Source organism: Pongo abelii, chromosome 15 (genome assembly GCF_028885655.2).
Source record: "Pongo abelii isolate AG06213 chromosome 15, NHGRI_mPonAbe1-v2.0_pri, whole genome shotgun sequence".
NCBI lineage: Eukaryota > Metazoa > Chordata > Mammalia > Primates > Hominidae > Pongo > Pongo abelii.
Genome location: NC_072000.2, coordinates 95,296,801 through 95,320,918, shown reverse-complemented (window position 1 = coordinate 95,320,918; position 24,118 = coordinate 95,296,801). Strand labels below are relative to the sequence as shown.

The 24,118-nt window shown below is 36.8% G+C and overlaps 1 protein-coding gene across 5 annotated transcripts in view; it reads left to right on the top strand.

Annotated features, from left to right (window-relative positions):
* Positions 1–24,118, top strand: part of RPS6KA5 (ribosomal protein S6 kinase A5) — a 190,963-nt gene that overhangs the window by 110,308 nt on the left and 56,537 nt on the right. For 4 of the 5 annotated variants that reach the window (XM_024231295.3, XM_024231299.3, XM_024231300.3 and 1 more), the window contains 2 exon segments: positions 2,951–3,066; positions 7,292–7,399. In XM_024231295.3, the coding sequence (XP_024087063.2) occupies positions 2,951–3,066; positions 7,292–7,399 (224 nt within the window). 5 annotated transcript variants of the gene reach the window in all.

Sequence of the window (24,118 nt, the reverse complement as noted above, 5' to 3'; positions counted from 1 at the left end):
GCTTAATGGTTAAAGACTGAATGCTTTCCCCCGAATATCAGGAACATGGACAGAATATCCACTTTCCCACTTTATTCAACATTGTACGCAAGAAAAGGAACAAAAGGCCTTCAGATTGGAAAGGAAGAAGAAAAATTCTTATCTAAAGATGACATCTTATAAATAGAAAGTCCTAAGGAATCTACTCAGAAACTACTCGAACTAATATATAAGTTCAGCAGAATTGCAGTATGTAAGATCAACATACAAAAATCAATTATATTTCTATACATTTGGAATAAACAATCTGAAAATGAAGTTAAAACCATTTACTTTAGGATCAACAGGAATAAAATATTTGAGAATAAATTTAACAAAAGAAGTACAAAAACATACACTCTGAAAACTACAAAACATTGTTGAAAGAATGAAAGAAGACCTAAATAAATGGAAAGATATCCCCCATGTTCGTGGATTCAAGGCAGCTATGCTCACCACTGCATCACCCATGTATTCCCAAGTTCATAGAGTTTGCTGTTCAACTTACAAAGTATACAACCCATAACTGCCCCCTCAAAATTAAATAACTTATTTTATGATGCCAAGTCTTTACCTTGGGCTGTCAAGTCAATCCATCCCAAAAGTAGGAATTAGGTCATTTGATATTTTAGGTCTCCTTAGATTTATAGTTAGTTTTTCACAATCTCCCAGTAAATGGAAAATAAAGCACTTTGTCCCAAGTAACAATAATTCATAAGTAGTTATTATTCCTGTTTTATAGATAAAGAACTGAAACTCAGAGAGGCTTAATTTGCTTAAGGAAAGACAGCTGTGGAGCCATTGTCTAGTTCAGGTCCATCAGTTACAAAGCCCTGTTTCTTTTGACTATGCCATGTTGCATTTGAAACAGGAGTACATTAGATTTTTTAAATAGTAGACTGGTCTCTTAAGTTTCAGAGTGGTTTTGTTCAGAGACCCTGTTTATAATATATTCCAGTATTAAGAATTTGTGTGCAAATGTTAATACCATAAATATCTATTTTGTGCTTACTGCATGCAGGCACTATGATGACTAAATAGTGATGAATATATTAATCCTTACTTTAGCAGAGAAAGTATGCAAATAAACAATTGCAGTATAGCAAGATAACTGCAGTGCTGGAAGTCTTAAGTAAGTACAATGGTAACATAGAAGAAAGTAATCAGCTCTGCTGGAGCGGCCATAGAAAATGAGATGATTGAATTGGACATTCAAGGCTATGTAGGAGTTTGTCAATTGATAGGTGCGTGCTTCTTTCTGTGTCATGACTAACTATGGAAAGTGTTTATGTATAAACATGAGTATTGAGTTTTTAAGTAAATAACTAAGGTAGGAAAAAAGTTCATTATTAGTTTGCAGGAATGCTGTGTTCCTTTACACCTTTTTAATAATTAGCTTTGTGTTCAGGTATAATTAAAACTCCTTCGCAAAATACAGAAGCCTGAGAAGGGAAATGCTTTTTGCTGTCATGTGGTTTGTAAATGCATTGCAAAACAACTAGCTATTAGAGTTCTTTAATTCTGTTGTATCTGCTTTTTGGAATTTAAAGTTAAATGGACAAAGTAAAAGAAAAATTTGTGAGTTTATGAAGAATTTCATTCTTTTATCAAATTGTGGTAAACTCAACAAGTGAATATACTTGGGATATATGCTTTTCAAATTTTTCAGGAGAAAAAGCTTTAAATTGCATTTGTGACTTTTCTAGTTGTCAGTGGTTTCTCATGCACAAATACTGTGTGTTAATGTATCAGTGGTTTCTTTTGTTGTTGTGTTTTTTGTTGTTTTTTTTTGAGACGGAGTCTCACTCTTTCGCCCAGGCTGGAGTGCAGTGGCATGATCTCGGCTCACTGCAACTTCCGCCTCCCAGGTTCACGCCATTCTCCTGCCTCAGCCTCCCGAGTAGCTGGGACTACAGGCAACCGCCACCACGCCCGATTAATTTTTGTATTTTTAGTAGAGATGGGGTTTCACCATGTTAGCCAGGATGGTCTTGATCTCCTGACCTCGTGATCGGCCGCCTCGGCCTCCCAAAGTGCTGGGATTACAGGCATGAGCCACTGCGCCCAGCTCAGTGGTTTCTGATGAAAGTATAATTTAAAGCTTTTTTGCAACACTTATTTGGTAAAAAGTTTATTCTATAGGATTTTGAGCAGTTTCTAATATTAATTTGTATAGTTACCTAAAATAATGAATGATAAATAAGTTCTTCGTTTATGAAGAAATATCTTATTAGAGCCATGTATCAACATAACTATTTTGGTTTTTTAAAAAATTAACCAGCTCCTCTATTTATGTCTTAATGTAGCCTTTTGGTCACCTATTTCATTATCCCCCTTGGGATAAATAGAGAAAATTGAAAGGGAAATGGGAATCTTCTACTTTTAGAATCTTTGATTTGACCAAGTTGTAATACTTATACTATTGGGCTAAATAAAAGGGTATCTATTACCTAATATAGATTTTTGGAAGTGCATGTAGACAATTCTGGAAAATAGGGAATCTGTTTACAGGTGACTGGCAATTATTACAAATGAAAGGATGGGACTTTGTGTTTTGTTTTGGTTTTGGTTATTGCGGTGGCTGATGTTTTGGTACTCCAGAGTAGGTTAAGTATGCATTATATGGTGATGGCAGAGGTTTCTGATATGCTGTATTTGAGAAAACATATTTAAATATATGCAGATTTTAGTAATAGTTTTAATGGCTATACTCTTTGCAAACTCATTTGATTATATTTAAGGTAATCATTATTTTGTGAAACTGTATTGCTATCTGAATCTAGAAATCTGTCTACATGATACTGTATGCTAAATTGTATATAGCAGTATATTAAAATCAGTGCCTTATGGTGAATCCAAAGTGATTAAAAGGAAACACTGCTTTTCATTTATGAATACATGTTTAAGAAAGAAAAATGTATTTCATTTTTAGATTATATAAACGGTGGTGAACTTTTTACTCATCTTTCTCAAAGAGAGCGTTTCACAGAGCACGAGGTGCAGATTTATGTTGGAGAGATTGTGCTTGCCCTTGAACATCTCCACAAGGTAAGACACTTCATTTTTCAAGTTTCTTTTCTGAAGTCTGTTAACTAAGGTAATAATGGAGCTAGAAGAGCTAATGTTTTTACATGTTATTGTCTTAGTGGAGATTATGAAAGCACACTTACAGAACATTACCAATTTTCTCAATTTCAATACTTTCCAATTGTACTTGCTATGATAGAGATTAAAAAGAACCTAAGCAGGTTTTGGGTTTTATCATGAAAAATCTTAATGCTTATTTGTTACAAACTGTCATTATAATAAAAGCTTTTAATTATTAAAATAACCAATAAAATGAAACCATCAGTCATAATATGTATTACCTTCGTTGTAATTTACTGCATTGCAGACTCTGCCTGTACCTCTTCAGGGTGTGTCCCGATGAGGTTGGAGAATAAGAGTTATTTCCCACTCTCGCACTCTGGCTTTCTTTTCCATTTGTTTTGTCCCTGACACCGTCTCTTGCTCCCACCCCCTCTCTCCTCCATTGTCCCCAGGTAGGATGAACTCTTACTAAAAAACTTTAAATGGAATTCATGTCTGTGACCCTATGCAAACTGTAACAATCAGTTTAAACTTTAAGAAATGTTATTGCAGATAACCATTAATCTTGAGCCAAGAAATTTTGACTCAGTTTTTTGTTTTACTTAATGAGGAAACATTATAGAAGCAGTCATTATGTAGACTGGGCTTGTGTTTTTCCTCAGAGACAGAAAGTACTCAAGTAATTTTTAAATTAGGACAATTCAGGTACATCATGAAGCCACCCTTCCTTGTCATGTTGTATTCAGGTCCTATACTAGTTTAAGATAGAGACTGAAGTGCTGATTATGGAACATAGAAAAGAAAGGAGACAATTGAAGGGAAAAGGAAGGACGAAGGATGACATTTCTAAAGGGGCAGGCAGCAAGGTGGAGGTAACAGATGGGTGAGGCTGTGAGAATAAGTTATGGTAAGATGTAAGAAAAAAAGAGATCAGGAAAAGGGCAGATCCAGCCCAGAGCAGAAACAAGACCTGCCAGGTGAAGGGAGTTGGTTCAAGGGTAGGAATCTTAGGGAGACTGAATGAAAAATGTGTGGGAACAAGGAGGGAAAGAAACCTTTGGCAATGGGGGGTTGAGGAGCAGGGCTGCAGCACAATGGAGAGGAAGGAGAACGAGGTGCAGTCAAGTAGGCACTCAAACTGAGGTAGCAGAACAGACACTTGGACTTCTTTTGATAGAATTACTGATATGGTAACAAGCTTTAAGATGATTTTTGTGGGATGTAAGATAGTTAAGACATTTTCATACAAGAAACTATTGGACCCAGGAATATGCTGCAAAGAAAGACCTTTGAAATTTATGATTTAGGGCAATTAGTTTATAATATAAAAATGATGGTAGAAATCATTATAAATATGAATAAGAAACAAAATGAATAGCTCTAGTGAGTAAGCTAGAAAGTCCAATGTAGTGGTACAATCTCGGCTCACTGCAGCCTCCACCGTCCCAGGCTCAGGTGATCCTCTCATGTCAACCTCCCGAGTAGCTGGGACCACAGGCATGTGCCACCACACCCGGCTAATTTTTGTATTTTTTATAGAGATGAGGTTTTGCCATATTGCCTCGGTTGGTGTTGAACTAGACTCAAGCAATCTGCCCGCCTCAGCCTCCCAAATTACAGGCATGAGCCACTGTGCTTGTCCAAAAATCCAGTTTTTAATTTATGTAAAACTTGCTCATTGTCAAACACAGAAGTAAATAAAACAATGAATATTGGATATAACTGTAATTGATATGGAATGAGAATAATATAGCAAATGAAATCTCGGTTAACCTTCTCTTAATCTTACTACCCTAAAAAGATACAGATAAATATAACGCAAAGCCAGCAATGTTAATCTTGATAAAGCTACTAACATTGGGTTTCACAGGAAGAGGCAGAAATGGATGTTTACTTGCAAGTGATGAGGTGACACAGATAGTAAATTATTTGTTTCTAAAATCTTTTCCAAAGAGGTTGTTTTTTAGGAAAAAGCATCTCCTGGTTGTTAGATGCATATAATTCTCCAAGTCAATGTCTGTTCAGTATAAGCTCTAGACATTTTCCTTCCTGTCTGTCTTGTAGAACACTGGGGCTCTTAAAGGAAAATTGCCTAGTACTTTTGTGTTTTGTTGTGTTGTGTTGTGTTGATACAGGGTCTTACTCTGTTGCCCAGGCTGGAGTGCAGTGGCACGATCACAGCTCACTGCAGCCTCAACCTGCTTGGCTGAGGTGATCCTCCTACCTCAGCCTCCTGAGTAGCTGGAACAACAGGCATGCGCCACCACACCTGGCTAATTTTTGTATTTTTTGTAGAGACAGGGTTTTGCCATGTTGCCCAGGCTAGTTTCAAACTCCTGAGCTCAAGTGATCCTCCCATCTTGGCTTCCCAAACTGCTGGAATTACAGGCATGGGCCACCCACACTTGTCCCTTTTTTGTTCTGTTCTTTAAAAAAAAAAAAATAGAGACATAGGGTCTAAAAATAGACATAGGGTCTCGCTCTGTTGCCCAGGCTGGAATGCTATCATAGGTCGCTGTGGCCTCAAACACCCTGAGCTCAAGTGATCCTCCTGCCTCAGCTTCCCAAGTAGCTCTAGGACTACATGTGTGCCACCACACCCAGCTAATTTTTTTTTTTTTTGAGATGGAGTTTTGCTCTTTTTGCCCAGGCTGAAGTGCAGTGGCACGATCTCACCTCACCATAACCTCCACCTCCCGGGTTCAAGTGATTCTCCTGCCTCAGCCTCACAAGTAGCTGGGATTACAGGCATGCGCCACCACGCCTGGCTAACTTTGTATTTTTAGTAGAGTTGGGGTTTCTCCATGTTGGTCAGGCTGGTCTTGAACTCTCGACCTCAGGTGATCTGCCCACCTCGGCCTCCCAAAATGTTGGGATTACAGGCGTAAGCCACCATTCCTGGCCCAGCTAATTTTTAAAATTTTTTGTAGAGATGGGTCTCACTGTGTTGCCCAGACTGGTCTTAAACTCCTGGATTCAAGTGACCCTCCTGCCTCAGCCTTCCAAAGTACCAGGGTTACAGGCATGAGCCACTGTGCCTGGCCCCTAGTGTTTTTCTGTATGCAATTTTGATTTCCATTTTAAGAGATTATTAAGAACTTTCTCATATTCTTAGCATTGAGGAAAACAATATTTCTAAGTTTAGAAACATTTAATTCAGGCTGACATAACTGAAAACATGAAACAGAATTCAGCAGATCAAGCACCTCTTATATGAGTTGGATAGATTTATTTGTTATATAGCTGAAGTGTTTTGCTGTAGAACTTACAAAAAAGTAAGTTTTATAAATGCAAAGTAAAACATTGGGATCTATAAATGTTACTTAATTGATTTTCTTTGCTTATTTAGAATTAAAGTTTGAGCCTAGTGCAGTGGCTCACACCTGTAATCCCAGCTACTCTGGAGGCTGAAGTGGGAGGATGGCTTTAGCCCAGAAGTTTGAAGTTGCAGTGAGCTAGGACGACGCCACTGCACTCCAGCCTGAGTGACAGAGTGAGACCCTATCTCAAAAAAACAAAAACAACAACAACAGAAAACAACTAAAGTTTGAGTAAAATTAACCTGTGATCTTCAATCTTTATGTTCAAGAGCCTGTTAATCAACAATTCTTTATGAATTTCCTATTTTATACATGGTGTGCTGCACAAATACCTATAAATACATAAAAAGTGAAAAACAGAGTTAGAGTATAGGTATATAAAGACAAATAGGAAATAGCTAGAAAATATCAGTCATGTATAGATACGTACAATGTAAACATAGGTGTTGTAGGATGAAAAACAAGGAAATGACAGGGGATCTGGTTAGTCAGGAAAGTCTTCTGAAGCCATTAGGAAGTGATGGACAAGAACTGGCTACAAAGGCACCTGAAAGTCATCTAGAGTGAGAGTGAACTAGGAAGAATAGAGACATGAAGAAGCACGAGTCAAGAGGGAGGCCTTAAAGAAGCTGACCCAACAAGGTAGACCCTGTGCACAAGGAGAACAAAGACATGGTTGGAGAGGTCCAGGGAACGCAGCAGATAAAAGAATTTCCATGTGCCCTGACCAATCACCAAGAGCCATTACAGGATCCTGAGGAGGGGAATGCCTTAAAAAAAAAAAAAAAATGTAGACAAGAAAGACTGCCCTAATTCATTTTTTTGTAAATTATTTTAAAATTTATATTTCTTTGTTTTTGCAGTTGGGGATTATATATCGTGATATTAAGCTTGAGAATATTCTACTTGATTCTAATGGCCATGTGATGCTGACAGATTTTGGTCTGAGTAAGGAGTTTGTGGCTGATGAAGTGAGTATGATATTTTAATTTGAAGTTAGTAATAACAGAATGTAAACAAGGGTGAAAACTTAGCTGTAGAATAAACATTTAGCAGAAAACTGCCCTATGAATTCTGAACTTTTGTGCAGGTTTGTCCATGGGAAATGTAGAGATTTTTAGTTTAAAATTAGTATGGAGCTGTCCTGTTAAAATTGCGGTAAACCTTGATGGGTATATCAGAATTCCTATTTATTTAAAAAAGAAAAAAGACACTATGCATTTAACTTTCCCCATAAAATATATAAAATATAACTGAAAAATTAAATAACTCTTTTGGCCGTTCAGGAGAATTTTGGCTTTGATAGTGGCCAATAAAGAATCATAAAGCAAAGTACATACAGTTTACATTGTGATAACAAAGTAGGACATGCTATGAAGGCCCTTTGAATTCGCTTGACAAAAATGACAGAGATCTACTAGACCCAATTTTTAAATAATATTGCTTGTTTTTGCTCAACATGAATTAAAATATGGTGGCTAATGTGCAGATTTTACATTTGGAGGACTTTAATTTTCAGTATTAATTAGAATTTGTTTAATATTACAAATGCATTTAATGACACTTAAAATTGTACATCTATTAGTTGTAATTAAATACTGTTTATGTAATGGTTGTAATAGAAGTTACATTTATTTCTGCACTACTAGTTATTCAAGATAACTAAGTAAATTTGAATGTCAGTTTCATTTCTATCTAGGAAATTGTTGGTATAGAATATGAAATCATAGTAAAATTTTTGTAGTGAAAGACTTTGTTGTTATAAAATACATCATTCTTGGATTCCAAATTAGGTAAATCTATTTCTGATTGCTTTTTGGAATATTGCTAAAGCAATCCTAGGTGAGTGAGATAAGTGCTGAAATTATAAAAATTAAAGATCCTAAATTTTTAATCACATCTATATTCGTTCAGTTTACTTATAAAATAAATATTTATTGATCACCTCTACTATGCTGGGTACTGGACAATACAATAATAAAGTGGAAATGATCTCTGCCTTCATGAAGCTGAAGTTATTACAGTAAATTGATCATCTTTGATACAAATATAGTTATAAAATAGATGAATTTTGAGTTTACTTCTAAATTTGATTTTTAAAACTTTTTATGCCTTTGTAAAAATTTTAGTGGTGACTTCAGCAAATTGTAGCAGATTAAATCTGTTTACCATTGCCTCCTTAATAAATCCCACAAGGATAAAAGGAAAGGGATAAGATAGACATGCACTCAAAAGGGAAAAGAGAAAATAGCAACTACATTTTAGAAGATGGATGACAGTAACATGGGAAGCCTAAAAGCAGGCTCTCTGTACTTCTGATCCCCTAAAAAGTTTCAATAACTGGAGGCAGCAGGTATCCCTCGAAGTAGGAATGCAGTTGATGCAGGACCCAGGAGGATTGATTGAAAGTCTGTGTAAGAAACGGGTAACCCCCAGATCCTATCTCTGCCCCTGTTCACATAGGCAGCTGTGCCTTCCTCACCCTAAAGGAAGACTGAAAAGTCTGTGCATTCAGGGACAATGGGCACAGCTAAGGATGAGGATACCATACAGAAAATGGCAGGTATGGTGAAAATGGACACACAGAACTGTGCAGACTCCTTCGGCGGCTTTCTACCATTTCACTGAGCACAGTGGCTTCCCAGGCAGGAGTTTGGAGGAGTTTTCTCTGAGAAACCGAGAACAAAATCTCTATAGATGTTGTCAGTAATTTTGCCACTGAACTGGCCCAGCCAAATCTCTCTACAGAGAAGCCTGGGGCTTGGCAAGCCCACCTGGTGCCACAGAAGCATGTTTGTGATGATGTCACATTTAAAAAAAATAGTTTCGTAACTGTATTTCACTATAATTAATTTCCTCTATAATGCTATCTATTTTAAAATATTATTTTGAGAAGGGGTCCACAGGCTTCAACAGACTGCCAAAGGGGTCCTTGGTTTGTAAATGTGTAAAGCTCCCCCTGCATAGAGAGATTTGATGATCACTTTTATTTGCTCATTCCATTGATATTTGTTGAGGGCCTTCTATGTGCTAGATCAGCAGTCCCCAACTTTCTTGGCACCAGGGACTGGTTTCCTGAGAGACAGTTTTCCCAAAGACCAGGGTGGGGGTATGGTTTTGGGATGATTCAAGCACATTACATTTATCATAGATTCTTATAAGGAATGTGCAACCTAGATCCCTTGCATGCACACTTCACAATAGGGTTGGCACTCCTAGAAGAATCTGATGCCACCACTGATCTGACAGAAGGCAGAGCTCAGGTGGCAATGCTTGTCTCCTGCTCACCTCCTGCTGTGTGCCCCGGTTCCTAACAGGCCACGGACCAGTACTTGTCCATGGCCTGGGGGTTAGGGGCCCATGTGCTAGATGGTAGGCTAGGTTCTGGTAGTACACTCATGAAAAGAATCACTTAATAATTCCTCTGTTTATAGGTATGTGTGGCAGATCATTTGGCAATAGATAGAAACAGACTTTGGCCCTGGGGAACAGCAAAATGTTAGGACTCAAAACTAAAACAAATAAAAATCAAGGTTGACCAGAGTTGCTAGGTCTTAATACAGTAATAAGCATTAGTCAGAAATGCTGTGTGACTGAATCAGCCAGGTCACTCTTCACAAGAGGAGAGTTTTCTGCTAGTCGTGTCAACAGCCACCCTTCAAGGGGATGATGGAGATCCAGTCAAATACCATCATCTTTGAGCATTTAGTGGTCTGGGTGCAAAAATGAAATAGGAGAGTTGAAGCTGAAGTAGAGGAGTAATTAGTAGGCGCCCTTATTTACTGAATACAGCCTCACTCTAGGTTATGTTAATAGTTTAACATTACTATTAAGCTTTAAGGGTTGCATATCTCTTTGATCCTTAGATTGTCTGCTCATTCTTCCTCTTAGCCCTAGAGGACACACTATTATGCTTGGCTTCAGGTTTAACTCTCAGGGCTCAGGTAGGAATTTTCCTTTGCTGAGTCCTCTGAAACTTGATCTAATGGTTCTTTGCTCCTCTGATTCCACCCAGCACCTATTTAGGAAATTTCTCTATCTAGACCCTTTCTTACCTTAAAAATATTCCCATGAAACCATTTCTATTTTGATTAGCTTGCATTCCTTTTTGGTTTCACATGTCAGCCCCAGTTTTGGTTTCACATGTCATCCCCAACTCATATCAAAATACCATATTTTTTGGAACAAGCTTCTTTCTGCTCCATCGCTAATCTGCCTCCTTGGTTTCCAGGTCAAATGTGTATCTTTATGGTATGGTTTGGCTGTGTCCCCACCCAGATCTCATCTTGAATTCCCACATGTTGTGGGAAGAACCTGGTGGGAGGTAACTGAATCATGGGGGCAGGTTTTTCCCATGCTATTCTTGTGATAGTGAATAAGTCTCACGAGATCTAATGGTTTTAAAAACAGGAGTTTCCCTGCAACAAGTTCTCTCTCTCTTTGTCTCCTGCTATCCATGTAAGACATGACTTGCTCCTTCTTGCCTTCCACCATGATTGTGAGACCTCCCCCATCCACATGGAACTGTAAGTCCATTAAACCTCTTTCTTTTGTAAATTGCCTAGTCTTGGATATATCTTTATCAGCAGTATGAAAACGGACTAATACAGTAAATTGTTACCACGATTGGGGTGCTGCTGAAAATGTGAAAGCAACTTTGGAACTGGGTAACAGGCAGAGGTTGGAACAGTTTGGAGGGCTCAGAAGAAGACAGGAAAATGTGGGAAGGTTTGGACCTTCCTAGAGACTTGTTGAATGGCTTTGACTAAAATGCTGATAATGATATGGACAATGAAATCCAGCCTGAGGTGATATCAGATGGAGATGAGGAACTTGTTGGGAAGTGGAACAAAGGTAACTCTTGTAATGTTTTAGCAAAGAGACTGGTGGCATTTTGCCCCTGCCCTAGAGATTTGTGGAACTTTGAACTTGAGAGAGGTGATTTAGGGTATCTGGCAGAAGAAATTACTAAGCAGCAAAGCATTTAAGAGATGACTTGGGTGCTATTAAAGGTTTTCAGTTTTAAGAGGGAAACAGCATAAAAGTTTGGAAAATTTGCAGCCTGACAATGCAATAGAAAAGAAAATCCTGTTTTCTGAGGAGAAATTCAAGCCAGCTGCAGAAATTTGCATAAGTAAGAAGGAGCTGGATGTTAATCACTATAACAAGGGGGGAAAATGGCTCCAGGGCATGCCAGAGACCTTTGTGGCAGCCCCTCCCATCATAGGCCTGGAGGTTTAGGAGGAAAAAATGGTTTTGTGGGCCAGGCACAGGGCCCCTCTGCTGCGTGCAGTCTAGGGACTTGGTGCCCTGCTTCCCAGCTGCTACAGCCATGACTAAAAGGAGCCAAGGTACAGCTCAGGCTGTTGCTTCAGAGGATGGAAGCCTCAAGCCTTGGCAGCTTCCATTTGATAGTGAGCCTGTGGGTGCACAGAAGTCAAAAAGTAAGGTTTGGGAACCTCCAGCTAGATTTCAAAGGATGTGTGGAAACACCTGGATGCCCAGGCAGAAGTTTGCTGCAGGAATGGGGCCCTCATGGAGAACCTCTGCTAGGGCAGTGCAGAAGGGAAATGTGAAGTCGGATCCCCTACACAGAGTTCCTACTGGGGCACTGCCTGGTGGAGCTATGAGAAGAGGGCCACAGTCCTTTAAACCTCAAAATGGTAGATCCACCAACAGCTTGCACTGTGCACCTGGAAAAGCCACAGACACTCAACGCCAGCCTGTGAAAGCAGCCAGGAGGGGGACTGTACCCTGCAAAGCCACAGGGGTGGAGCTGCCCAAGGCCATGGGAGCCTACCTCTTGCATCAGCGTGACCTGGGTGTGAGACATGGAGTCAAAGGAGATCATTTTGGAGCTTTAAGGTTTGACTGCCCTGCTGGATTTTGGACTTGCATGGGGCCTGTAGCCCCTTTGTTTTGGCCAATTTCTCCCGTTTGGAGTGGCTGTATTTAACCAATGCCTGTACTCCTGTTGTATTTAAGAAGTAACTAACTTGCTTTTGATTTTAGAGGCTCGTAGGTGGAAGGGACTTGCATTGTCTCAGATGAGACTTTGGACTGTGGACTTTTGAGTTAATGCTGAAATGAGTTAAGACTTTGGGGGACTGATGGGAAGGCATGATTGGCTTTGAAATGTGAGTACATGCCAGAGGTGGAATGATATGGTTTGGCTGTGTCCCCACCCAAATCTCATCTTGAATTCCCACATGTTGTGGGAGGGACCTGGTGGGAGGTAATTGAATCATGGGGGCAAGTTTTTCCCATGCTGTTCCCATGATAATGAATAAGTCTTACGTGATCTGACAGTTTAAAAAAACGGGAGTTTTCCTGCACAAGTTCTCTCTCTCTTTATCTCCTTCCATCCATGTAAGATGTGACTTGCTCCTCCTTTCCTTCCACAATGATTGCAAGACCTCCCCAGCCACGTGGAACTGTGAGCCCATTAAACCTCTTTGTTTTGTGAATTTCCCAGTCTCGGATATGTATTTATCAGCAGTGTGAGAATGGACTGATACACTCTGCCTGCCTTCTCTTCTCTTTAACCTCTTCCTCTTTGACCATTTCTGTCACTGTTTAAGCAGACATAGTCTTTCCGTCTTAAAATTTTAAAAATGGGGAGATGAATGGACTGATAAATAAAAAGCAAAAAAAATCTCAGAATACCATATTCCTACCTAGCTATTGTCTCATTGTTCTCTTTGTCAGTATTTGTCTCTACTTACTCACATGTCCCTTACTCCTTATCAATTCCAGTTCTGCTTGTACCTCTTTGCCCCCCTACCCCGCCACCATCTACTGAGGCTGTTCTTGCCAGTGATACCATTGATGTGCATATTAATACTTTTTAGTTACCTTATTTGACTGCCTGATAGTATTGAACTAGAAATCACCTCTCAGCTTGGCTCTGTGACACAACACCCACCTGACTTTCCTTCTCTCTCTCACTGCCTTTTGTAGGCTCTTCCTCTTCTACCTGAGGGTTCCCCTCAGCTCAGTCCTAGGTACTCTTCTTTTTTTATGCTGTACTCGTCTTACATGCTGCTCATTCCCAGCCTTCTCTTGGCTAACCTTCTTTTCTGGGCTCAAGACCCAAATATGTGAATGTTGTATCTCCACTTGACTCTTTCACAGATTCCTCAAACTGAAAATTTTCAAAACGTAAGTAATCTTCCACCAAAATCTGCTTCTTTATCAGTATATCACAATTTTATATTATAAATTCTGGCCTCATTTGGTCTGGGAAATATATTTAATCTTCAGGAATTTACTTTTTATGTATGTTTGATGTTTCTGCTCATGATATTATACTTATCTCTGTATATATATTAATTTAGTATTTCAAAAAATCTTGGCGTACTTACCATTGCCAGGTATTGCACTAAACCGTAGAAATATAATGATGAACATAACAAATTCCTTACCCTCCTGAGCCTGTATTCTAGAGATATTTGTCAAATATTCATATAATTATTTCTGGGTTTTTTGTTTTTGTATTGTTCTTTTTTAAGATGGGGTCTTGTTCTGTCGCCCAGGGTAGCAAGATCTCGGCTCACTGCAACTTCTGCCTCCTGGGGTCAAGCCATCCTCCCACCTCAGACTCCCAAGTAGCTGGGACTCCAGGCGCATGCCACTATGCCCAGCTAATTTTTGTATTTTTTGCAGAGACTAGGTTTCACCATGTTGCCCAGGTTGGTCTTGGACTGATCTCAAATAATCCGCCTGCCTTGCTTTCCCAAAGTGCTGGGATTATAGGCATGAGCCACCATGCCCAGCCCATGTAATTATTTCTAGATGATGGTTTGCAGCCTAGATTACATACAGGTTAAAGTAAATTTATTTTAGAAACTTTAAAAATATTTTATGATAATAAATATTTGCTACTTTTACTGTTCTGTACTCAACCAGAAAATTCGATCAAGCTCTTGAGATTCTGAAAATAACAAAACATTTCTAATTTTCAGGCTAATATATATCTTCCATAGAATTTTTTTGGTAGTACAGTTTTACAAAATTTGTTGAGTTCTTACTTCAAGTCAGAGAATCTGGTAGTTATTGGATATTTGATTTTAATGTTGACAACTTTAAAGACAGTTTTAAAAAAAGTGTTGGTAAAGTGATGATAGCTTCAAAATTGTGTCTGTTCATATTTATAAGCAAATGTCAAAAAGGACACATTCATGTTTATGCTTAAATATGGTATATACATTCTGTTTTTATAATTTAACAGTGAGTGTTTGAAAATTTTCAAAACAGATCATTAACACGAATCCCCAGGTAGATAAATACAACTTTAAGGTTCAGTCAAGAAAAATAATATGTTGACTGAACAGTACAGAGTTTCTGTACTTAAAGAGAAAAGCCTATGGATTTATGACTGTTTTTGTCTTTCCAGAAGTAGAAAAATCTAACCTTGCTCAATTCAGATGATGTTATTTATTGATTAATTCTTTGAACAATGTAAGAGGCATTTCAGTTAGGGGGATCTTTTTCTGGTTCTCTATTTCCTAGCTTTGGGACATGAGGCAAGTCACTTAGTCATTAACCTCTCTGAGTCTTAATTTCGTCATCTGTAGAATAATATTTATCATACTGAATTTATAGAATTGTCATACAGTCGCAATGAATTAATGCTTGTGAAAGTACTTTTTAAAGTATAAAGCACTATATCCGTTCTATTTCTGAGAAGTACTGTTTACATTTCAGATTACTGTGAGCAAAATTAAAATACACCATTGAGAATTTAAAATTATTCTCTTTATTTTCTTATTTGTAGTTTTAAATTACATCTTTCTCTAATAAATGTCTAGCTAATAGTGCCACTTTCAAGTTTCTGCTGTTATAATGTACGTATCTCAAGATGTGTAGGTAAGGGTCGGGTTCCATAAAGAGCGTGTTTGCATTGAGAATCAGATAACCTAACCCTAAAGCAGCTTTTTAGTTACCTCTGTCTCCCTTCCTAATTGATTTGTACTGACATGTAGTCATGATTTTTTTTTATTTGCATGCGTCCTGAAAATCTATTAGGTCTCTGATAATAAGCTCTATCAGTCATTTGCCAAAATCAGTGACTCTAGGATAACTTAGTTATTTTAAGGTAAACATTGAGTTGGAGGTGTTGGGAAAATAGGAGACCTAGAAACCAAAGTGTTACCCTGTTGCCCCAGTTCTTCCTTTCCTAAAACACTATTACACAGTATTCAGATGCTAACACATTAGCTTGAGCCATTCATTAGTGAGATTTTTTTCCCCCAGATATCTGAGCAGACCTTTGATTCCCCTCCAAAGGATGGGGGGTAAACAGGGATTGCCTGCCAGCTGTCTGCTTCACAGATCCCTTTATAATTATTCTTATGGCAGAAATGTTTGGCTCTAGTAAAGTTTATTCATAATACGATTTTTTTTAAGGTAGATTCAATGTGAGTAACAACAAAGAACAAGCCAGGACAACTTTTGAAATGAGATTATTTTCATAGAAAGTTCCAAGTATATATTTCATTTGTTCAAATAATGTTAAATATGTATTTTTAAATTTACTTGATAACTATATTTAGCAGTCACAGTTTATTTTTATCTATTTTCTAAGAAAGAAAGGAAGATGATTCAGAACTATGCTGAGTATCAGGGACTTTAAAGCCCATAAGGGCAAAAGATATCCTAGAATAATAAGAATGCATAAATGTGAATAATAAATGTTTATATTTTCCAAATTTCTCTTTAAATTTTTATGCTGTAAAACACAATAAAAATAGAAAATAATATAACTGAGTTTATGTGCCCACTTTTCACGTTTTCAGTTATGAAAATTATATAATTTTTTCTATTAATTCAGTGAATATTCATTGAATGTCTCCTGTGATCCAGGCACTGTTCTATCTCAGTGTTGAGATCTTGCAATGAATGAGCAAAATGGACACAAATTCTTCCTTTACACGGGGAGGCAGACAATAACAAATAAGTATTTCTGTAGTATGTTAGATAGCAATAAGTTGCAAGAAGACAAGTATAGTAGGGAACAGGAATAGGGAATAGGGTGAGAAGTGGCTACACTTTGAAATCAGGTGGTCAGGAAAGGCCTCACCAAGGTGATAGTGCAGTAGAGACATGAAGGAAGTGAGAGAGTGAGCCATGTAGATATCTCAGGAAGGAGATTTCTAGGTAGAGGGATCAGCCAATATTAAGGCCCTTTAAGGTGGGGTTATGGAATGAATGAGGGTTAGAGGCCATTGTGGGCATACAGAATGAGTGAGAGTTACAGTAGTAGGAAAGAAGGACGTGGAGGTGATCATATGGAAGAAGGATTGTACAGATCACTCAGGGCATTGAAGATCATTGTAAGGACTATGGCTTCTTCCCTGCACAAAATGGGGAGCCATTGGTGAGTTTTGAGTAGAAGAGTAGCGATCTCCTATTTTGGAAGAATAATTCTGGTTGATAACTGTGATAATCCTGTAGTGGGACAAGTGTGGAAACTTGTCCCTGTAGTGGGACAAGTGTGGCATCTTGTCCCTGTAGTGGGACAAGATAGAAAACTGTTGAAGTAATCCCAGCAAGAGATGGAACTGGCCTAGACTATGGAGTAGCAGATTTTAGGACTATTTTGACATTAGATCTAATGGAATTTTTTGATAAGTTAGATGTGGGGTATGAGAATTCAGAAGAAATCTAGTGTGGCCCCAAGGTTTTTGGCCAGAACAGCTGGAGGGATGAAATTTCCATCAACTAATATGGGGTAGGCTGCTGATGGGGAGCTATCTGGGGTTACGAGAGGAGAAGTTCAGCTGGACAGGTTAAGTTTGAGACATTTATTAGACACACAGCAGAGATGTTAAGCAGTGGGCTATATGAGTCTGGAATTTGGGAGAGAAGTCTGGTCTGGATCTATGAATTTGGAATTTGGAAAACAAGATGGATTGTCTCAGAAGACAAGCGAAAAAATATTTCAAGGATGAAAATGATTAACTGTGTCAAATGCTATTGCTAGGTTAAATAAGATGGGGACTGAAGATTGAGCATTGATTGGCTCAGTTTTAACCTTAGGAAAGAGAATAGCAGTAGCCTTATTGTCATCGACATATGTAGACAACTTGGGGTTTTCTGTTAAAAGGAATAGTGAAATTCTGTGAAGAGCATAGCAGAGGATGAAGTGAGGATGAAAAGAGGGTTTTTTTCCCTAAGATGGGAGAAATTACAGATGTCATACACTAGTTAGAATAGTCCTCAAAAGGAAGTGGGGTAGATACACTGATATTTACTACCCAAACCCAGATATCTATCTCCTATAATAATACAGCAGATAAGGTGGGAAATTGCTGGAACACTGTCCTTGAGAAGGATAACGTCAGACGCACAAGTGAGTTTGTGCATGAGCGTGCTACTAGTGCTTAACGAGTAGCATGGTCAGTTCATGCTTAGGAACTGAAAGTTGAGTTACTAGGCACACATGTGGGTGGAGGTTAAGTGGTGTGTACTGGCAGCTTATAGAAGGTCTTGTTTTCTCACTGAGTATGAGGAAGGGAGTGGACACATCGAGGTTTTAGGAGAAAGGAGATGATATAAAATAACCAACTAACAATGTGGGAGAATGAATGGATTAGGGAAATGAATGTGTTTGCTGGGCACTGTTAAGACCCATGTGAGATTCCTGATCATGAATTTAAAGTGAAATTGGCTGGGCTCATGCCTGTAATCCCAGCACTTTGGGAGGCCGAGGTAGGAGGATCACTTGAGCCCAGGAGTTTGAGACTAGTCTGGGCAACAGTGAGACCTCATTCCTATAAAAAAATTAAAAAATGAGCCGAGCATGGTGGCACACGCCTGTATTCCTAGCTACTTGGGAGGCTGAGCTGGGAGGATTGCTTGAATCTGGGAGGTGGAGGGTGCAGTGAGCCAAGATCATGCCACTGCACTCCAGCCTGGATGACAGAATGAGACCCTGTCTCGAATGAATGAATGAATGAATGAATGATTGAATGAATAAAATTGGCCAACCTGATTATATGGTTTTCTCCAACAACGTGTAGCTGCACTGGTGCAGGTAAAGAGTATGTGGTGGATTAAATTTAATTGTGTTTTAGTACCCTTACTTCATGTGTGTATATCCATAAACAATATATACTATTACCATGTTTTTTAAATGTACATATATGATATATTCTATTGCAGATTGTTTTTTATTTGACCTATTCTTGAAATTTATCCAAGTTGATAAATGGGATGTTTCATTTATTTTAACTGTTATATAATAATCCTTTATGTTAGTTATCCAGTCTACATTTTCTCCTACTGAGGTACATTTAGGTTGTTTCTATGTTTTCTCTATCACAGTGTTGCATTTTTTCCCCTGATGTTATTGATTTGTTGGAGTTCGTTAAGTATTATAGATACCAACCCTTTATAACTATATGTTTTGTAAATTTCTTTTCTAAAATTTTAACTTGTTTTTAATTTTGTTTAATGATCTTTTTTGCCATTTAACATTTTAATATCCAATGTACTAATCTTTTCTTTTAAGGCTTTTTTTTTTTAATTAAAAAATATTTTAATTGTGGTTTAAAAAACACAAAACAAAAATTTCCATCTTAACTGTTTGTAAATATATGGTTCAGCAGCTTTAATAATACTCATTTTGTTGTGTAACAGATCTCTAGCACTTTTTCACCTTGTAAAATTGAAACTCTATACCTTTTCCCCCGTCCCCTAATCCCCGGCAGCCACCGTTCTACTTTCTATTTCTGTGAGTTTGACTACTTATGATATCCCATGTCAGTGGAGTTGTACAGTATTTATTTTATTTTTGTGACTATTTCACTTAGCATAGTTCTCAATGTTCATTCATGCTGTAGCATGTGACAAGATTTCCTTCTTTATTAAGGCTGAATAATATTCCATGGTATTTATATGCCACATTTTGTTTATTCATTTATCTGTTGATGGACATTTGGGTTGCTCCCACCTCTTGGCTATTGTGAATAATACAGTGAATGTGGTTGTGCAAATATTTCTTCAAGAGGCCTGCCTTCAATTCTTTTGGATATATACCCACAAGGGGGATTGCTGGATCATATGGTAATTCTACTTTTAATTTTTTGAGGAGCATTTATACCATTTTCCATAGCAGCTGCACCATTTTACATTCTCACCAGCAGTGCTAAAAAGTTCCAGGTTCTCCGTGTCTTTGCCACGCTTGTTATGTTGGTGTTTTTGTTATTATAGTGGCTATCCTAATGAGTGTAAGGTGAAATCTCATTGTAATTCTGATTCGCGTTTATCTCTAATCATTAGTGATGTTGAGCATCTTTTCATATGCTGTTAACCATTTGTATGTTATCTTTGGAGAAATGTCTGTTAGAGTCCTTTGCTCATTTTAAAATCAGGTTATTTGTGGGTTTTGTTGTTTTTAGGTGTCTTTATATATTCTAGATATTAACTCCTTATCAGATATATGATTTGCAAATATTTTCTCCCATTCTGTAGGTTGCCTTTCATTCTGTTTGTTTCCTTTGATTTTCAGAAGTTTTTAAATTTGATATAGTCCCATTTGTCTATTTTTGCTTTTGTTGCCTGTGCTTTTGGTGTCATATCTAAGAAATCATTGCCAGATCCAATGTCATGAAGCTTTTCCCATGTATTTTCTTCTAGGAGTTTTACAGTTTTAGGTCTTACATTTAGGGTATAAAATCAGGTGGAAATATTTTATATTTTTAATACAGATAACCCAATTACCTTTTAAGTATTTGTTGACTAGTCAGTTAATCTTTTCTCTGCTTATTTGAAATGCAACTTCTGTCATATAACTAAGTTCCCAAGCATACTTACGAGTCTGTTTTTAGGCTCTTCATTGAATTCCATTTGTCTGTTTGCCTCGTTCTGTATCAGAACCAAAATATCTTAAAGCATCTGGCTGGCCAGGTGTGGTGGCTCACGCCTGTAATCTCAGCACTGTGGGAAGCTGAGGCAGGAAGATCGCTTGAGGCCAGGAGTTCAAGACCAGCCTGGGCAGTATAGCAAGAATTCATCTCTACAAAACATTAAAAAAATTAGTTGAGTGTGTTGGTGCATCCCTTTAGTCCCAGCTACTTGGGAAGCTGAGGCAGGAGGTTCACTTGAACCCAGGAATTTGAGGTTGCAGTGAGCTGCGATCATGCCGCTGCACTCCAGCCTAGACAACAGAGCAAGACTTTATCTCAAAAAAGAAAAGAAAAAAAAAAGCCTATCACTTTATAGTAAGTCTTGATTCTGAAAAGGTGAGGTCTTTTTCCTCTTCACCCTCACCCTACCTCCCTCTCCTTTCCCCTGACCTTCGTCCTCCCTCTTCACTGTCTTCTCTATTCTTGGCTTTTTGTGTTCCTCCACATGAATTGTGGAATCGAATATATAAATTAATTTGGAGGGAACTGCGATTTTTGGATATTGACCCTTCCAATCAATGAATTTGCATCAGTGAATGTTCAGATCTTCCCATTTATTTAGTTTTTTATGTCTTTCAAAAATATTTTGTACTATTATCTGTAATATTTTATACATATATTATTAGACTTATTTCTATTTATACTTTTTGTTTCAATTGTAAGAATTACCTTTAAAAACTGGAATATTTGTGTTTTTCTTGCCAGAGCATAGGAATGCTGTTGACCTTATACATAAAACATTGAATTCTTACTAGGTGCACAAATTTATAGATTGACTTGGATTTTTGTATAGATGACTACATTAAAAAGAAAAAAGTCAGAACCATTATTTGTAAGTAATAATGGCTTTGTTTCTTTTCATTTCTCATACCTTTTAGTTTCTGTGTGTTTGGGGATGGTTATTTTGTTTGGGTTTGGCTTGGTTTTATTGCTTTGTCTACCAAATTTTATCTGTATATGTATTTTTTACATTAAAGAACATGTATTTTAGTCATTTAGTATGGTATTTGCTGTAGGTTTTTGGTAGGTAAATTATATTTTTAGTATCTCTATTGTTGTAAGGAAATTCTTATGGTTTTTCTCTTTAACCACATAATGATGTGAATTATATGAATAGATTTTTGTTTTCTTTTTCAGTGTTAGACCATCTTTCAATTCCTGGGACAAACTTAACTTTCCATGATATATATTTTTTATACATTGCTAGATTTTATTTGCTAATATTTTACTTAGGATTTTATTTTCTAAGTTGACCTATAATTTTCCTGTATAAAATTGCATTTGTCACATTTTAGTGTCAAGGTTGTCCTAGCACCATGAAATGGATTTAGAATGGTTTATGTAAGATAAAGATACATTTCCTCTAAAGGTTTGTGTGGATTCACTTTAAAATCTGCCAGAGTGTGTTTTTTTCCTTTTTTTTTTTTTTCATTTTAAATGAGTACAAGTAGCTTTTCAAATACTGTTTTAATTTTTAAAATATTTACAAGTATATTTAGAGTTTTTATTTCTTTTTGAATGTTACATTTTTATAGAAAATGGTATTATCTTTTTAAATTCTTTGACATCAGTTTCTTCAGAATTTCCTTACTTTTAAAAATCTCTGTAACTATAATAATGTTTTATTTTAAATTACTGATATTATTCATTTGTTACTTTTCTTGATCCTTTGTTAGAAGTGTCCATTTTATTAGTCTTTTGTAAGAAAGAGCTTTTGTCAAGCCTTCCATTTTTTTTTCTCTGTCTTTGATGAGGTTTATTATTTTGTGCATTTTACTTTCTATAAGCTTCTTTCATATTCTTTTTCTAAGCTTTTAATTTGGACATCTAGCTCACTAATATTTAATCTTTTTAAAATAAAACTGTGAATTTTTAAAAATAGCTCTAGCTGCATCCCACAAGTTCTTATATATAGTATTTTTATTATTACTGTAATATTTATTGTCACTTTTTCTTTGAGTGGTGGCTCATACCTGTATCCAAGCACTTTAAGAGTCTGAGGCGGGTGGATCACTTGAGCTCAGGAGCTTGAGACCAGCCTGGACAACATAGCAAAACTGCATCTCTCTATGTACAAAATTAGCCAGGTACAAAAATTAGCCAGGTGTGGTAGCAAGAGCCCAGCTACTTGGGAGGCTGAGGCAAGAGGATCACTTGAGCCTGGGAGATCAAAACTGCAGTGAGCTGTGATCATACCACTGCACTCCAGCCTGGATGACAGAATGAGACCTTGTCTCCAAAAAAAAAGAAAGGAAAAAAAAAAGACATATGCCTGAAAGACTATGTGTGTATTCTCTAATTGATGGATACAGGATTTTGTATATTTTCATGAATATCATTCAAATCTTGAATATCTTTACTAATATTTTTCCTTCTTGATCTGTCAGTTATAAGAAACATATGTTAAAATACCCATGATGATTGTGGATTTGTCCATTTCTCCTTGAAGATCTCTCAATTTTTATTTTATATATTTTTAAGGCTTTTCACAAATTTTTGAGGATATTCAAGCTTGGGATAGAGTTATTTCCCTAGTGAAATGTTCCTTTTATTATTTTGTAATGTACATAATTTTAATAATTCTTTTGCCTTAAAGTTCATTTCTCCTCCTATTAATAAAGATACTCCAGCTTTCTGTTGGTTAGTGCTGTCTGATACAACTTTTTTCATCTCTTTACTTTCAATCTTTCTTTGTCATTATGTTTTAGGTGTGCCTTTTATAAATAACATATAACTGGATTTTATTTTTTGATCGAGAGTTTCTGTCTTTTAACTGGTGAGTTATGATACCTGTATATTATGATTACTGATATACTTTTATTTATTTCTCTTATCTTGCCTTGTGTTTTTCTTTGCTTCTGTTTTCCCTTTTTCCTGTCTTCTATTTAAATGATTAAGATCTTTTTATTTCATGTCCGCCTAATGGTCTAGAAGTTATATATATGCTATTTCTGTTCTTTTAGTAGTTATTACCCTGATTTTATTTACTTATTTATTTTTATACACAAGGCATTTCTGTAATATTACCCTGATTTTAAACTTGTGCTCTGACTTAACAGAGTCTGAAATTATCCATTATCTCTCAGACGATCATGACCACTACAAGAGCATTAGAATCTTCAACTTCAGTTATTATTATTTAGTATTTTAGTCCTACCTGCTAAATTTCCAGAAATTAATCATTACTGTGCAGTTACTACTTTTATTTTATAAATTCAATGCTTGTTTATATTTACTTACACATTTGTTTTCTCTGCTTATTCTTGCTTCTTGCATCTGAGTTTTTTCTTTCAAGTTCAATTTATTAATTTCTGAAATACATACTTTAGATATCTTTTTAGCAAGGATCAATGATTAATAAATTCTGTCTTTGTCTTAAAATGCTTTATTTTGCCCTGCGTATTAACTGATAGCTGCTGGGTATAAATAGATCTAGGAATGGACCTGTGAGATATACATATATAGATATATAGGTATATATATACACACACACATACACACACTTACATATATATACACATACATATATATGTCTCTCTTTTTATTGTAAAGTAAAACAGATTCAAAAACAAAATAAATGTATGGCGCAGTGAATTATTATAAGACAGCACCCTTGTAACCACCTCTCAAGTGAAGAAATAGAATGTGGCCACTCAGGAATATATTTTTATTTAATCTGCTTAGGACTTTTGCAACATTCTGGATAATTTTCTCAAATTTACTAAGGCTTTTCTTTTTTTTTCTTTTTTTTTTTTTTTGAGACAGAGTCTCACTCTGTGG